The 16,377-nt window shown below is 39.1% G+C and overlaps 1 protein-coding gene across 20 annotated transcripts in view; it reads right to left on the reverse strand.

Annotated features, from left to right (window-relative positions):
* PCDH7 (protocadherin 7) overlaps positions 1-16,377 on the reverse strand; it is a 398,059-nt gene that overhangs the window by 342,373 nt on the left and 39,309 nt on the right. Inside the window, exon 2 of one of the 20 annotated variants that reach the window (XM_065597003.1) lies at positions 3,015-3,116. The exons of the other annotated variants lie outside the window; for them this stretch is intronic. Within the exon in view, the coding sequence (XP_065453075.1) occupies positions 3,030-3,116 (87 nt within the window). The 3' untranslated portion in view covers positions 3,015-3,029. Of the gene's footprint in view, positions 1-3,014; positions 3,117-16,377 lie in introns of those variants that run through there. 20 annotated transcript variants of the gene reach the window in all.

Below are 16,377 nucleotides of genomic sequence, written 5' to 3' on the forward strand. Positions count from 1 at the left end.
CTCCTATTTCCCCACATCGCTCATTGCTTTTCCCCTTATCCCCCTCAAGGTCGGGAGAACCTCGCCTGTGGAGCTGGGGCTGTGAGCTGCAGCCAGACCAGGGGGATGAGGTGGACGAGGCTTTCTTCTGGCAACTAGCAGAAGTTGCTAGATCGCAGGCCCTGGTTCTCCTGGGAGACTTTAATCACCCTGATATCTGCTGGGAGAGCAATACAGCGGTGCACAGGCAATCCAGGAAATTTTTGGATAGTGTAGGGGACAATTTCCTGGTGCAAGTGCTGGAGGAACCAACTAGGGGCAAAGCTTTTCTTGACCTGCTACTCACAAACAGAGAAGAACTAGTAGGGGAAGCAAAAGTGGATGGGAACCTGGGAGGCAGTGACCATGAGATGGTCGAGTTCAGGATCCTGACACAAGGAAGAAAGGAGAGCAGCAGAATACGGACCCTGGACTTCAGAAAAGCAGACTTTGACTCCCTCAGGGAACAGATGGGCAGGATCCCCTGGGAGAATAACATGAAGGGCAAAGGGGTCCAGGAGAGCTGGCTGTATTTTAAAGAATCCTTATTGAGGTTGCAGGAACAAACCATCCCGATGTGTAGAAAGAATAGTAAATATGGCAGGCGACCAGCTTGGCTAAACAGTGAAATCCTTGCTGATCTTAAACGCAAAAGGAAGCTTACAAGAAGTGGAAGATTGGACAAATGACCAGGGAGGAGTATAAAAATATTGCTCAGGTGTGCAGGAGTGAAATCAGGAAGGCCAAATCACATTTGGAGTTGCAGTTAGCAAGAGATGTTAAGAGTAACAAGAAGGGTTTCTTCAGGTATGTTAGCAACAAGAAGAAAATCAAGGAAAGTGTGGGCCCCTTACTGAATGAGGGAGGCAACCTAGTGACGGAGGATGTGGAAAAAGCTAATGTACTCAATTATTTTTTTGCCTCTGTCTTCACGAACAAGGTCAGCTCCCAGACTGCTGCACTGGGCAGTACAGCATGGGGAGAAGGTGACCAACCCTCTGTGGAGAAAGAAGTGGTTCGGGACTATTTAGAAAAACTGGACGTGCACAAGTCCATGGGGCCGGATGCGCTGCATCCGAGGGTGCTAAAGGAGTTGGCGGGTGAGATTGCAGAGCCATTAGCCATTATTTTTGAAAACTCATGGCGATCGGGGGAGGTCCCAGATGACTGGAAAAAGGCTAATGTAGTGCCCATCTTTAAAAAAGGGAAGAAGGAGGATCCGGGGAACTACAGGCCAGTCAGCCTCACCTCAGTCCCTGGAAAAATCATGGAGCAGGTCCTCAAGGAATCAATTATGAAACATTTAGAGGAGAGGAAAGTGATCATGAACAGTCAGCATGGATTCATGAAGGGGAAGTCGTGCCTGACTAACCTAATTGCTTTCTATGATGAGATAACTGGCTCTGTGGATGAGGGGAAAGCAGTGGATGTGTTATTCCTTGACTTTAGCAAAGCTTTTGATACGGTCTCCCACAGTATTCTTGCCGCCAAGTTAAAGAAGTATGGGCTGGATGAATGGACTGTAAGGTGGATAGAAAGCTGGCTAGATCGTCGGGCTCAACGGGTAGTGATCAATGGCTCCATGTCTAGTTGGCAGCCGGTTTCAAGCGGAGTGCCCCAAGGGTCGGTCCTGGGGCCGGTTTTGTTTAATATCTTTATTAATGATCTGGAGGATGGTGTGGACTGCACTCTCAGCAAGTTTGCAGATGACACTAAACTAGGAGGCATGGTAGATACACTAGAGGGTAGGGATCGGATACAGAGGGACCTAGACAAATTAGAAGATTGGGCCGAAAAAAACCTGATGAGGTTCAACAAGGACAAGTGCAGAGTCCTGCACTTAGGACGGAAGAATCCCATGCACTGCTACAGACTAGGGACCGAATGGCTAGGTAGCAGTTCTGCAGAAAAGGACCTAGGGGTCACAGTGGACGAGAAGCTGGATATGAGTCAACAGTGTGCTCTTGTTGCCAAGAAGGCTAACGGCATTTTGGGCTGTATAAGTAGGGGCATTGCCAGCAGATCGAGGGACGTGATCGTTCCCCTTTATTCGACATTGGTGAGGCCTCATCTGGAATACTGTGTCCAGTTTTGGGCCCCACACTACAAGAAGGATGTGGAAAAATTGGAAAGAGTCCAGTGGAGGGCAACAAAAATGATTAGGGGTCTGGAGCACATGACTTATGAGGAGAGGCTGAGGGAACTGGGATTGTTTAGTCCTCAGAAGAGAAGAATGAGGGGGGATTTGATAGCAGCCTTCAACTACCTGAAGGGGGGTTCCACAGAGGATGGAGCTCGGCTGTTCTCAGTGGTGGCAGATGACAGAACAAGGAGCAATGGTCTCAAGTTGCAGTGGGGGAGGTCCAGGTTGGATATCAGGAAAAACTATTTCACTAGGAGGGTGGTGAAACACTGGAATGCGTTACCTAGGGAGGTGGTGGAGTCTCCTTCCTTGGAGGTTTTTAAGGCCCGGCTTGAGAAAGCCCTGGCTGGGATGATTTAGCTGGGAATTGGTCCTGCTTTGAGCAGGGGGTTGGACTAGATGACCTCTTGAGGTCCCTTCCAACTCTGATATTCTATGATTCTATGATTCTATGACACAGATAGGAGGCGGCCCTGGCTGAGTAAGGGCTGGCACGGGTGATGACCTGGCACCTCCCCACCTCTCCCTCCCACAGTAACTTGACTTTGCATGTCCAGTCAGTAGATCTGACCAGATACTGTCAGATCCTCTTTTCTTTCACACTTTCCAGTGGAAAGCCAGGCACCCGGCCACCCTGACATTACAGGCCAACATTTTGTAGTCAAAAATTAAGGATGCCTACAGAAACCAGTTTCTACATGCCTACAGAAACAAAACAATCAAACAATACCCAACAAACAAACAAACAGAATCCCTAATTACTCTACATGAAAATCAGTAACCGATTACAGTACTTAGGCCTTGATGTTCAAGTTGTTAGTTGACTAAGACAACATTCCAGATTATAAGGTAAATAAACTCATTAACCTTAGGTTGTAATTAACAACTTTAAAAAGTATTCTAACTTAGAAAGTTGCCTCCAGCAGGGGCTTAGGGGTGGGAATGGAGACGGAATCTGTAATTTGAAAACAGAGAAGGCAATCTGAAACATTTATAAAGTATGTAAACATCACAAACTTTAAAATGTAATAAGAATCAATTACAAGAACTATCTGTATGACAAGAGAGAATTATCATAGCATTGTTCTCTGTTTTCATTTTATATACAGTGATTTTATTGTAAGCAATTTATCTTGTTATAATTTCTCCAATGCAGGTCGGAGTGGAATGAAACCCTAACCGAACTAGACTCTATTGGAAAGGTGAGAATAGAGCTCACTGATATATTTATGCTTACATAATATGTACATTAAAATTCTGTCACCCCTCCCTGGTGACAAAAACTGTAGTAGGAAAAAGTACAAGCATTAATCGTGTCTCATAAAGGATATAATAAGAATAAAAAAATGCTACAAATTTAACACATCTTCCTTATATTCTTCAGACTCCAAATGGTCTTTGTTGAAAACTAACAATACTGGCCAGCATTCATATCCCAGTGAAATAAAATGCCTGACAAGAACAAGGGGAAATGAACAACAAGCACCGATGGCCTTATATGCCTCTGAAACTGTAATCATCCATACTGAGAGGTTTGTGCTTCTCTGTAAACAACATATAGAACCAAGATGGCTCTAGGTACAGATAAAGCAACTAATTGTTTGAACTACCTGCAGGTGACGAAAGCCAATGCCACAAGAAATAAAAGAGTGATCTAAGTAGGATAATCAGACCATATTTTTGGCTTCTCTTGTGTGGATGTACAAGGGAATGGTGAAAGGAGCCATTCCCCCTTGTCATACCTGCTGTAGCAGATTCCAAGGAATGCAAAATCCTACCTCTTATGCTCTGGAAGTACAATGGGGGAATTACAGTTCCACCCAAGAGTATGATATATGACCATAGTCCCCCGACCATTTCACACCAGCCCACCAGGGTCACTGCTGAGTGAATATTCACTATATGTTGTTAAAGGGAGTATGTTCCCCCATGTCCTGCCTGTCTGTATTCTCTGGAGGAAGTGCCAATTGTTCTATGCCACTCTTAATATCCCACTAGCATACCAGTGGTTTATCAAGCCATTGTCTATCCCTAAGTGAGACTGAAACAAAAGAACCTGAAACAAGACAAGATTTCCAAATCTAAAGTGTGCAAAAACTAAGATGGTACTGAAACTCATATATTTGGGAATGCAACTGTATTTTTAAAAGGCATTGGAACTGTCAAAACATGTGTTCTGTCATTTTTCATGGAACTTATTGCTAACTGGATAACTTAAAACTCCAAGGAATTTTGTCTGTCAATTACATTCTTTGCTCACTACAATCTTCATCTACACACTCAAGGTCACCAGAGATTGCTAGAGAAGTGATTTTGTGAGAAAGACATTATTCACGAAACTAAATGTTCTGTAAATTTATTTGCAAATAGGCTAGTGTGAAGTGCCAAGACAAGGATGATACAGCTGTTGTTTTCGATATACTATAAAGCATTACTTCTCATTTCACGGGCATAGGAGACACAGCAATGCATTGAACGGATAACTGTCTCACAAATGGAAATGCCAATTTTTAAAGGATGTGCAAGAATTAACAGCTATATGTGTCCCCTGATATAAGCAGATTCTCACTGTGTGCATAGATCAAGAACAATATGGTCATAAGTAACTAAAGATTCAAGAAATGATGTTTTCTTAAAGATCAATATAGTCTAGTGTGTAGACCAAGGAACTGGATCTAGGCTTTTAAGTTCCTCCTAAATCTACCACTGATTTGCAGTCGAAGGCATTATAAGGAAGTCATAACTTCTCTGTGACTCAGTGTATTCATCTGAGTGAGTATCTTTAAATTTGCCTCTCACACAGAGGTGTTGTGAGGATGAATTAATTAACTTTCCCAATGCATGTTTTGTTCCTTATAACCTTGCTATATATTTGTGAAGTAATATGCAGGAGGTTTAACAGAGAAATTATTGTATTCGCAAGGCAAACCAGTTTGACCTTTACATTTTACAACTAATAATTTTCTCAAAAATTATATTCAATACAAAAGGGATTTTGAATATATGTCTCATTGATCAAAGAAACTATAAATCTTGTGCTTTAAAATAAGTTGCAGATTTTGAAGTTCTTAATCAATACGTGATATGGTGTTTCTTAATAAATAAAAGTTTACTGGATACTGTTTGTTTTATAAGCCCACTGATATATATTGGTTTAATTAAAGTCTTTCAAATTAGCACACGGATGTTATTGTGCTGCAAATAATTGTTCTCTTCCCCCCTTTTTTTAATGGAAACAGAGCAAATGTTATGATCCAGAATAAATAAAAAACAAGAAGGAAAGAAAAACAAGTGTAGTTAATGAATTCACCTTTGGTTTCTTGGACATCCATTTAGATTAACCCTGATGTGATTAAATAATGATGCTTGCTAACAGTTATGGTATATGTAGGGTGACCAGACAAAAGCAAGTGTGAAAAATCGGGATGGAGGTGGGCGGGGGGGTAATAGGCACCTATATAAGACAAAGCCCCCAAAAATCAGGACTGTCCCTATAAAATCGGGACATCTGGTCACCCTCGGTATATGTAAAATTATGACCAAACATCTAACACATTATATGCTACATATTGTAGATGCTTAGCATCTCACCTAAGATACTCATCACCATCATAAAAAGTTAAATTACGTACAGATTTTCTGCAGGGGAATGACGACTTAAGTTTACAATCTCTATTGACACATGAAAGAAAAGCATATTTCTTTCTGACGGAATAGCATAATATTTATTTTGGAATCAATAATCAATTTTAAATGTATAGGAGAGTTAAGTGCCTGGAGGTAACTCCTTATATGTATCACCAGACATTTCCAGCTCCTTTGACAGTGTTTCAGATTTATAAATACCAGAAATATTCATCTACTATGGAAATGCCTGTTTCTATCTAGGCCAAGGAGGCAAAATCAGTTTTATTTGTATGCTTGTATCCATATTCAGTACACTTATCGCTAGCGATACTCAGTACTACACTAGCTTAAGAATATGTTGCTAGATATTTTGATGAATAAAATACAATAATTAAAGTATGTTTTTATTGCTTGTTTTCAGAATAAAAGAAAAGCCTTGTCAAAGACACATGCACACTAAGCATATGCTATATGCTGACTAGGCACACTGAGTCAATAACCAAGTTTGCTAGGTGACTTAATTCTAAATATTTATTTAACTCCTCTCTTTCCAACTGCAAAATGCCACAGAAAATAATCATGGGTACAAAATTTAGATACTTGAGCCCTTTGACTGGTTTTCTGCATCATAGTACATCATTTTGCAACTGAAAAGGTACTCCTCCTTTCCTTACTAACTGGTAAGCAGTTGCTATAGTAGTATCTTAAGAACCCTTTTTCTGATCTCTCTTCAGCTGCAACTTCCTCCCAATTGATCTTTCCAGAGCCAAAGCATATCTTGTATTTATTCCGGAAACACCAACATGCCAGTTTTAGAGGTTTAACTTTGTGGACTAGTGCATCAATGGGGAAAAGGAATAAACAAATAAATAAATAAATGTCCCTTCCCCTCCAAATCCAACTAACCAATTGGAGCAAACTTACTGAAAATCTGAACTAACAATTCTGAACTGAGCCTTCCGAGAGTGGATCATCACAAATTGGAATACTGAAAAAAGAAATAACATGTAAGAATTTCCATTCCTGCATGACCAGCGCATCATTTTGAGTCTGAATGATAGCTAGATATTCCTCAATTAAATAAAATTACTTGAGAACTTTCACCATAAAAGTAGGGCTCTATTATACCACTGCTTCTGCTCTAAACAACCCATTATCTGCAGGTAGCACAAACCCTAAGCTTGGCAAAGACATGCAATGAAGACCATACACAGTTCTGCTAGTGTAGCTTCCACTCTTCCTATCTGGGAGGTGACCACTGGCTGTTTTTAGAATGGAGTTCCAAGTCCCCTTTTTTCAGAGTCAGACATAACAGAATCCTCTTTAGGGCAAATAAGCCATTTCTCAGAAAAGTCCTTTGAAAGCTTGTTTAGTGGCTGTGAAGTTATAGGAGGCCAGTTTGGCATCAGGCAAGGTACAGGCTGTTTCATTATTTTCAACAATGTGGGCTGGACAGGATGGCTTCTGTCATTGGGTTGCTGGCCCATTTAAGGTGAGTCTGAACTCAGGCTACCCATGGCCACCTAATTTAAGCAGTCCATCTAGGCAGCTAATTGGATAACAAGCACCTGGGCCTGACAAAAGACCATCAAGTGTCAGTAGAAGCGGGTGCTCACAGAAAGAAGCTCTTCTAAGGTAGAGGAGCGCCCAGAATTAAGAACCACAAGCCCTAAGGAGGAAGGCTGTGTAACTGTAGAGTCAAGGGGAGACACTACAGGCCTGGAAGGCCAGGACTAAGAACTGCAGGCCCAAAAGAGTAGAGCTGTGTAACCCCTGAACCCCAGGAGAGAGACTTAAGTTCCAGTTTATTTGTATTTAAAAAGTAGAAGCCAGCATGGGAATTTTGTCAATAGCTATATTGACTGTGTGGAGTTCTTCAAGGGCCCTAAGAGAAGGGAAACTGAGGCAGGAGTGCCTGTATTGCTCAGCAGGGAGCCCTAGAGGACAGGCACGCCCTACAACAGCATCTCTCTCAGTTCCCAAATCCTAGGAACTGAGGAAGACCTTTGTATTCTCCCTTTTCCTAAAAGCCTGCAAGTTGCATAGCAGAAAAACATCTCTGAACAGATACGTCCAGTTTTCCTGAGGCACACTCCTGGCTGGATCCAAGGGACAGATCTCAATCTCAGACTCTGAGGAAACCTCTCCTTCTTCCAAAGACAAATCTGAGAAACTAAATGTATAGGCAAAAATGAGAAGGACTTTAAAAAGTCAAGGCTCTGGAATTTTTGGTGGTACCTACTGGGTTTAAGATGAACAAACAAATATCTGGAAACAGGAGGAAGGCAATGAGAGTATCCTTGACTATATTTTAGTGATATGTTTAGGGAGGGGAGAATGAAAAACTCTTGGCTTTAGACTCTGCTGCCAAGTAGGATTGATTTATTCAGGCAAGTACTGCAAGGAAGAGGGCAGAAAGATGGACACTTCCATTGGCCTCTCCCCTATCTAAATCCACATTTACTATGGCAGTTGCCCATTTCCCATCTATCAGAAAAGGCTGAGGTCTGCAGCAGGCATGACAGACATTATTTCATGAGCAGCTGAGGCCACTGCTGCCCCTTTTGATGGTGAGAATGGCAAGAATTACAGTATGAGAAAACATTATGTGCAGTAAAAGAGGGAAGATAGATGTTGCAGGTTGAATAATGTGTTGTTGTTTTTATTTTTAAGGTTAGGCTTTTCTAAGGCCTTTGAGCCTGAATCCATGCTGCATGGTAAAATTCAAGATGATGGATACAAGTGGCCTTACAGGTCACCTTCCCACTTCTATACTACTGTGAGGCAGGAGTCAAACTGTGGAGCTGAGAAAGAGTGAAATAAGAAGAGCCACTGAGACATATGGAGGTATTTCAATTTGGCTGGCTGCCTTCCCCCTGCCTATTGCTACCAGTGAGAGGAAAACTGCAGCCTGTGCAAAGCAGGCCAAGTCACTGAATAAACATTTTCTAGACATGAAAATGGCATACACAATATACTCTAGAAAAATCTATTGATCTGGAGGTTTTCAATCCCCTGGAGGGCCATGAACAGGTGTCATGGAGTCATAACTATCCTAATCTTCTCACATTGCTAAATGGAAGGGGGTCCTGGCATAGAAATCCCAGAATAAAAAAATGAAGTGAGTTCCTGTTTTTGTTCATTAATATCATGCCGTTATTTCTAGGTTATGGAAATTTAATTGAACATTAGACAAAAAAATCCTAACTTCTGAGCAGCTACAAAGGTGTGTGCAAAATAATATAGTGAGCTGTAGTCTAATCTCTCCAACTTTACTTAGGTCCTCAAGATATACCTATGTTCTATGAAATCTTGTTATGATCTGAAACTGTTTTGAACTAGTAATTAAACTGGGAGAATTATATTTCTTCACACTCTGTTTTACATTTATTAAGTCAACTTTATCACTGGTGTTCTCTGCAGGAAAGCATCTAAAAGGTGACGCTTTCCCCAGTGAGTGCACACACTTTTTAAATAGATATACTTGATTTACTCCATTTGTTTTAAGCCAAAGAGTGGAAAGAAATCTTTGACAAAACTGTCATCTTTAAAATACGGTGATATTTCATTTTCCCCTTCTGCACTATTTAGATTGCTTAGAACTGAAATGCTTCCAGCAACCACTGTGTCCAATTTTTCAGAGCTGTCACTTCCTAGCAAATCTGCTTAAGCAAAATACTTATGTTGTTAGAAAACAGAGCAAACATATATTATAAAATGCTTTCGATACTCCTTTACAGGTCAGACTCTTATTCAAGCACACAAAATAGCAAGAACGTTCAAAAATAAATTAAAAGCTGACTATGATAGAGTGGTTATAAGTCCATAAATCTAGTACCCCTATGATTAGTTTCCAAAGATACAGTTGGACTTAGCTCCTTGAATTTTTCTACATAATAATCATATAATCAAAATGTTATTTTCAATGCATCCACTATAAGGTCATTAAACTGAAAAATAACAGTTCAATGGAAGAAGAGTACAATGAAATATGACCATTAGTACTTCTCTCTAGTCCACATCTGTGGTTGTTATTATACTTTATTTGTCAACTGATGATGCTTTGTAGGGTAACATAAAATTGCTACAGTATTACACTTGTAGACCTTTGGCCATGCTTTGCTGCATGTATCAGAACTCAAAAAATACAGTAAGAATGAAAAGGAGCAAAAACTAAGAAAAAATAAAGAAATCCCAGTATGTTAAAGTGAACTACATTGTCCAAAAGTCAGGAGCTCTTACCACAATACTAGCTATATTTTTCAGATAAAATAAATGTATCTTATTTTAGCTTTTAATGGATAATAGAAATAATGTATCATATTTAAGAAGAAAATTAAACTATGTTAGGAGTGTGTACAAACAGTTTTAAAGCAATTTTTCAAATGTCCTTGTTTCGGGTCAATATAATTTTTTTCATAGATTTCTTAATAGTTTTAAGAAACTATTCTATTCTACTTAATAGTTTTAAGAAACTATTCTACTTTTTTTTTATTTTTGTGCATGATTACACAGAAACTTGTTCAAATTAATCTTCCAAGTTTGCACACAAGGAATTACATAAGACTACAATTACTTCCACTGCTTTAGAAAGCCTGTCATGTTACAGGAAACAGTCCAGCTTATGGGGTACAATTTGAATCCCAATTCTCTGATGGCCCGTTAACACCAAAACCGTCACCCTTTAACACTGCAAAATCAATACACTGGAATGTCATGATACTCTGATGGCCCACAAAGCCTCGGTATACATTTATTAGACAAAGATTTTATATTACTTCAGAGAAGAAAAGTGTCAAGTTAAAATCAATTTCAAGTTCCTTACTAAGCAGGGAATAGCCTTAGACAAATAAAAGATTTAGTTCAAGTTATATTCAATGCAGCATAGGAACCAAAATAAAAGTCAAAGTTGTTCAGACACATCATTTCACACTAGGACAGCAAGAAGGGCACCTCAGAAGTGTTCACACTCGTTTCCAACTTTATATATTTTCGGTATTTATAAAGCACCGGTCATTAGATTATCTAGATACTGACCACTAGGTCCACTACCTACCACATGCAGCTGCACATCCATGACTTCTAGGCAACCCCTGGGCCAGCATTCTCTCAGTAACTTCCTTTGATAGTTCCTCCCCCCAAGCCCAGTCATCCATCACAAAAGCACCTCAAAAAGGCCAATTCTTCCCCCAAGAAGGAATCTATAAATACAAAAGTAAACCAACCAAACAAGCAAACAAATTAGCACAAAGAAACATATTGCCCCAAAACCTGAACACTGAACCTTCCAAAGGTGACCTCATCCAGGCAACTTGTGATGTCATTTAGCTACTGTATTTAGGCATGCCAAGAGAAAACTCTGAAGCATTCCTCAGACCAGGGCCAGATTTACACCTTACGCTCCCCTGGGCACATGCTTACTGTGCCTAATTGGAAATCCAGCCCTGCCTCAGACCTCAATGAAACAATGCTGCAACATATTCTAAAGGATTTAGGAGGTAGCTATTGACTTTTCTGACACAACACTAGTAAGTTTCCCCAACACTAGACAAAATCATCACTCTTTTGACCTATTTTAGTGTATGGGTGCTTTGAAATATTTCCCAAACATAAGACAGAATGTCATGTAAGATCCCCACCCCTCCGCCAGCACAGGATTCCCAATGTCTAAGGGGGAAAGCTTACTTTTTTTTTAATCTTACTGGGCTAGTACCACAACTGACAGAAGAGTTCTAAAATCATAATATAAGTCTGCCTGTCAGAGTTTCACAACTGTTCCCCTGTAGCTTTCCTTGAATCCCCTGCATCTCAAGATCTGGACAAGAACTAAACAATACTAGACTCAGTACGTTCAATTCTGTGTTCAGAGATTATTATTTGTGTGCCTTCCAAAAAATAAGTTAGGGGATAGTATTCAAAACTCTTCATTATCACCAAGAGAACATGTGATGAACCTTAAAACACTGACCCTAAATTGTCTGATGTAGACCAGGAAAATTGGAACAAAGAATGAGATCTCTGAACAGACTGCATGATACAATTTGTGCCGTAGGTGGACCTGATTGTTATATAGACCAGCAAGAAAGCCTGATGTTTTTGCTCTTGGCATGCAGAACTGGAAAGACAAAGGTGGATACTTTCTCATTTTTACAGACCTGCCTTGAGGATACACCCTTTTTGGGTTCCCATTGATAACCAATGTGTCCAAAAAATAAATCTGGACAAGTCAAACTGATCATTCTTACTGGCTCTTTGAGACCCTGGTTTCCCAGAATGATTCAGATGTCAATTTGCAATGTACAAATAGATCCTTTGACCAAAAACTTTCTTCACTAAGGTTCATATTTTTGCCTTAATCTTCCCAAAAGCCAAAAGAAACCTGGAACCTGAGAGGACAAATCTACCTTGGCATGGGTATTATCATGATTTAGTGAAGTTTCTCCTGAAATCAAGAAGAGTTTTGATTACTTGTTCATACTTGTTCATTTGGAAAACTTGTTTTTCTTGGTGCTGTCACCAGACCATATCCCCATATCCTGTCATTCTTATTAGATGGTTTTCATTAAGGTTTAAACCTTAGTTTCCTGAAAGTTAAGCCCTCAACCCTCAGCCCTCAAAGGTGTAACATCTAAGGCTTCAAACACCAATCAATGTTTGCATCCATACATTTATCAGTAACTTAAAGCAGTTGCTCAGGAAAGGCCTGCAGTCAGACAGACAGTGGAACAATTCCCCTTCAAGCCCATGTCTGAGGTTTCTCTTTTCACTATGTTCCCCAAAGCTCACCTTTCTCTAAACTATTACCTCTTCAAGGAGAGTCAGCAAACCCAGAGTTCTTTCCAGCCATGAACATTTGCACATTTTTCCAGACCAGACAGCTTTCAGGTCTTCCTGTGATTGTGTGTCCAAGAAAAATATAGATTTACATTTGAATCAGCCAATTTTTCTCCTATTGTTTTGTCAAAAGCCCAAGCATCCTTTCACGGCACACAGTATTTGCATCCAAAGGATTTACTTTAGCAGAACACCAGAAGCCTACTATGAGAGACAAAAATTTCAAGTAAGAAACTAATTTCTTCCATTCTTTCTCCTCAGAGTGTCTAGTGTATCTCATATTGTTCAGTTGATGGACCTTCACAATATTTTGTGTTCTGTTGCCACAGAACCAACCAGCCACCAATAGCTGGATATTAATGAACCAACCTGATTCCTGAGATTGTCAATGATATTGAAACACAAATAGGGAAGTGCATTAATATTGATTCAGCACTTCTTATATGCCAACATGGGGGCTCTGGCTATCTCTTTTCTAAAGCGTAGCAAGTCCATAAACCGAACACACTCCCCACCCTGACATTTCCAGGACGCATAATGTGCCTTTCTCTCTCCACAGCTTCGCTTTGTAAGAGACTTAATTCAGCCCTGATTGCTTAGCCACATTTTCTGGTAATATCATGTATTTTTAGATTCATTTTCTCCCTTGCATCTTAATAGTGATTTGTCAAAATGTTGTTCCCCTTATTCACACAGTTAGTGATACTAAAGTCAGTGGAACTACTCATGTTAGTGAAGAGAGCAGGATTAGATCCCTATTATAACCCCTAAGGCTAAACAATGCTGTTCAGACACTTACTGCAGACTCTTACAAGCACATAGCTCGTACTTTGGGAATTACTAATAGCTAGATTACATGCAAGTTGGCACTCATTTAAAGACAGAATTTACTGAAACTGGGCAAGAAGCATGTAAACTAAAGATATCCCAAGTTGTTATCAAAATGTATCCAGCTAACATGTTAATAGCAGGTCTGGGGCATAAAACCTAAAATGCCAAACCACAGGAGTCTATTATGTAAAAGTTCACATTTAAAGGATATTACCCTGGATCAGTTTAATTTATTCCCAGTTAATAATAAAAAATGTACCTTTAGCAATATAGCAAAGCATAGCAAAGTATCTAGCTAGCTGTGCTAGAAAAAATGGCATTTATCATGTGACCTGGCAAGAGAAATAAGTGTATAGAGGCCAAATCCTAGGAGGTGCTGAGCACCCATAACAAATGTATATGAAATTATATTGTATGTTATTTATTTCAATGGCAATTGAATGTTGTGGACTAACATTTATAAAGAAGTGATTACCAAACTGAATATAGGTTTCTAAGAATTTCAGCTTGTATTAGTTTACTACGACGTCTGCTAATAAATAGCAAAATTATACAGAAGAAAGCTGACTCTTCAGCATAATTTTAAGTATTTATAAAAGGGACTTCCTAAATGGGCCCTTTAATATTTCAGTAAAGAAACAGGTTAGCTTTGATATTTCACGATAACCACTGAAAAATTTAAAAAAAGCATGTGTAACGTTAACATTATCTATGTTCTTATATTATTTTTTTTCTACAACCTTATGGGGACACGTAGAATTTTGTAATTATTTTTCTTTCCTTTAGACTCCTACTATACTAAGTAATATGATAACTGGATTTCACAGAAGTTCATCAACATAACAGAATTTTCAATGCTAGCATTTCTTGCAGCACAATATCGTGATGAAACTTCAACTTTACAACTCATGTATCATTACCTAAATTGAGTGGAAAATCAGCAGCCCTTCTATTAATACATTAAAGAAGTTGTCAATGAAGAAAACTCGCAGAACAGTTGTAATGTTGTCACTTTACAATGTGAATCAATGCATCATATCCAGAAGCTTTTTTCATAGTCCAGGTCTGTTTTTCTTTCAATCAATCTTTCGCCACAGCAAACAAGAAGGAAGGAATAGAGAAGGAGAGATAGCTATTGTTTCCACATGCTGCAATGCAAACTGAAAATTTCAAGCATCACAGCCAATTTCTTACTGTTTGCGTCATAGTTTCCGAATATTGGACTTCAGTTGTATCTCTGATATCACTCTTGCTTTGTGTAAATAATGTGAGGGCTCTTGAGAATGTGGATATCCACGTCGTTTACCCTCTTTGCAACATTCAGTACACAAGATTTTCATTACTGCTATTTCCCCAAGACACTCTAATATTTTCTATGACGTCTCTTTCCAATCCACTGGTGTCTCTTAGCAGACGTCGCTCTGCTCTGTTGTAAGTCTCAGAAGAGTTAGGATATTTTTTGCCAATTAGAAATATACAAGTTGTTTAATTAACATACCCTTTTCATTAATAGTTTAACCCTAAGCTGACAGAGAGACTTTCTCACAAAACATGAACAAAGAGGATCTAATTAAACAGACTGAAGATTGTAAAAGGATAATTTCTTTAAAAACCCATGGGATTCTTTGAACTCTTCAACAAGGCCTCTATTATAAAAGCATTTAGAATTTTTTTATGGATCCCTCATTTATTTAGGGAAAAAGTCCTGGATTTTAAAGACTAAAGCTTTGGAGAGCCCTGAATTATTTTAAGTTTGGATATAAGATACCTTTTTAAAAATTCTAAATTGAGACAAATTAAAATATAACAGTTTCTGGGTTGTACAACAACATGAATTTAAAACTACATTTGGCCAAACAGTTATAACTAAAACTAGAACCCATCAGATTACTGTGTTTTCATATGATCTGAATGAAACAGAAATATTAAAGGTTGAATTCAAGATGATATGCAAGATGATGTATGTTACACATTAGTAACTGGGTGTTAATACTTTTATGGGAATTTAACTGAGGGGGATTTACACACCAAGAAGCCAACAAAAGGTGTAAGTAAATTTAATTAAGGGCTGGCCTATCTTCACTTACACAAACTTATACCTTACTGTTTTTCCTGATATGCTTCTTTCTTCCAGGTCATCAGTTTGTGTTACTCCAAATTCCATTCCCTTAGACTCAATCAGCCAAATTCAGAAGTGATCTTGATGTATAAAGGGATGTTAAGAGGGTGTAAGTCTGTATCTAAGAAAAGTAGAGTGAGTATTCTGAGACAAGAAGAAGCTCTATGTTACACCAGTTTAGTTTCCTTAGGTTTAGATTTCATAAGTCACTTTAGGATTTGTTTCTACAAGTTCAGAAAAGCCAAGAAAATAACCTCCTGAAAAAAAAATGCAATGTATGGACTGGATCTTGTACACCTTGTAAAACCTGGACTTAAAATTATGCTGACATCCAGTCCCCTCACCCAAGGTAGACTGATCCTCCTTCTATTTTCTTATTCTCAGGCCTCCATATTCACTCACATCTGCACTCTAACCAGATGAATAACACTATTTTTCTCCTATATTTTACCATCTCAAAGATGTATTTGCTGATTCAGAAAATGTTGAATTTCAGGTCTTAAATACTAGAATTTTGTCAGAATCTTGAGTGGAAATTATGATTCAGTTGCACCCAAGCTTCCCCAAGTTCATCCATCAATGCTTCAGACTTAGCACTGAGTCAAATCCTGTGGTCTAATTTCCCAGTTAAATCAGAAAGAACTAAGTACAGACCATAGGATTTGACTTACTGTGTTTATTCAAACATGGACAAACGCAGTTTCCTCTATCTGCAGCTAGTGAGGGATCTGGATGTAGGGAGTCCATGCAAGGCTGTGAAATTCCCATCAGGCATGGAACTCAGTTCTGTGGGAGTACCCTGAGC

Source organism: Chrysemys picta, chromosome 5 (genome assembly GCF_011386835.1).
Source record: "Chrysemys picta bellii isolate R12L10 chromosome 5, ASM1138683v2, whole genome shotgun sequence".
NCBI lineage: Eukaryota > Metazoa > Chordata > Testudines > Emydidae > Chrysemys > Chrysemys picta.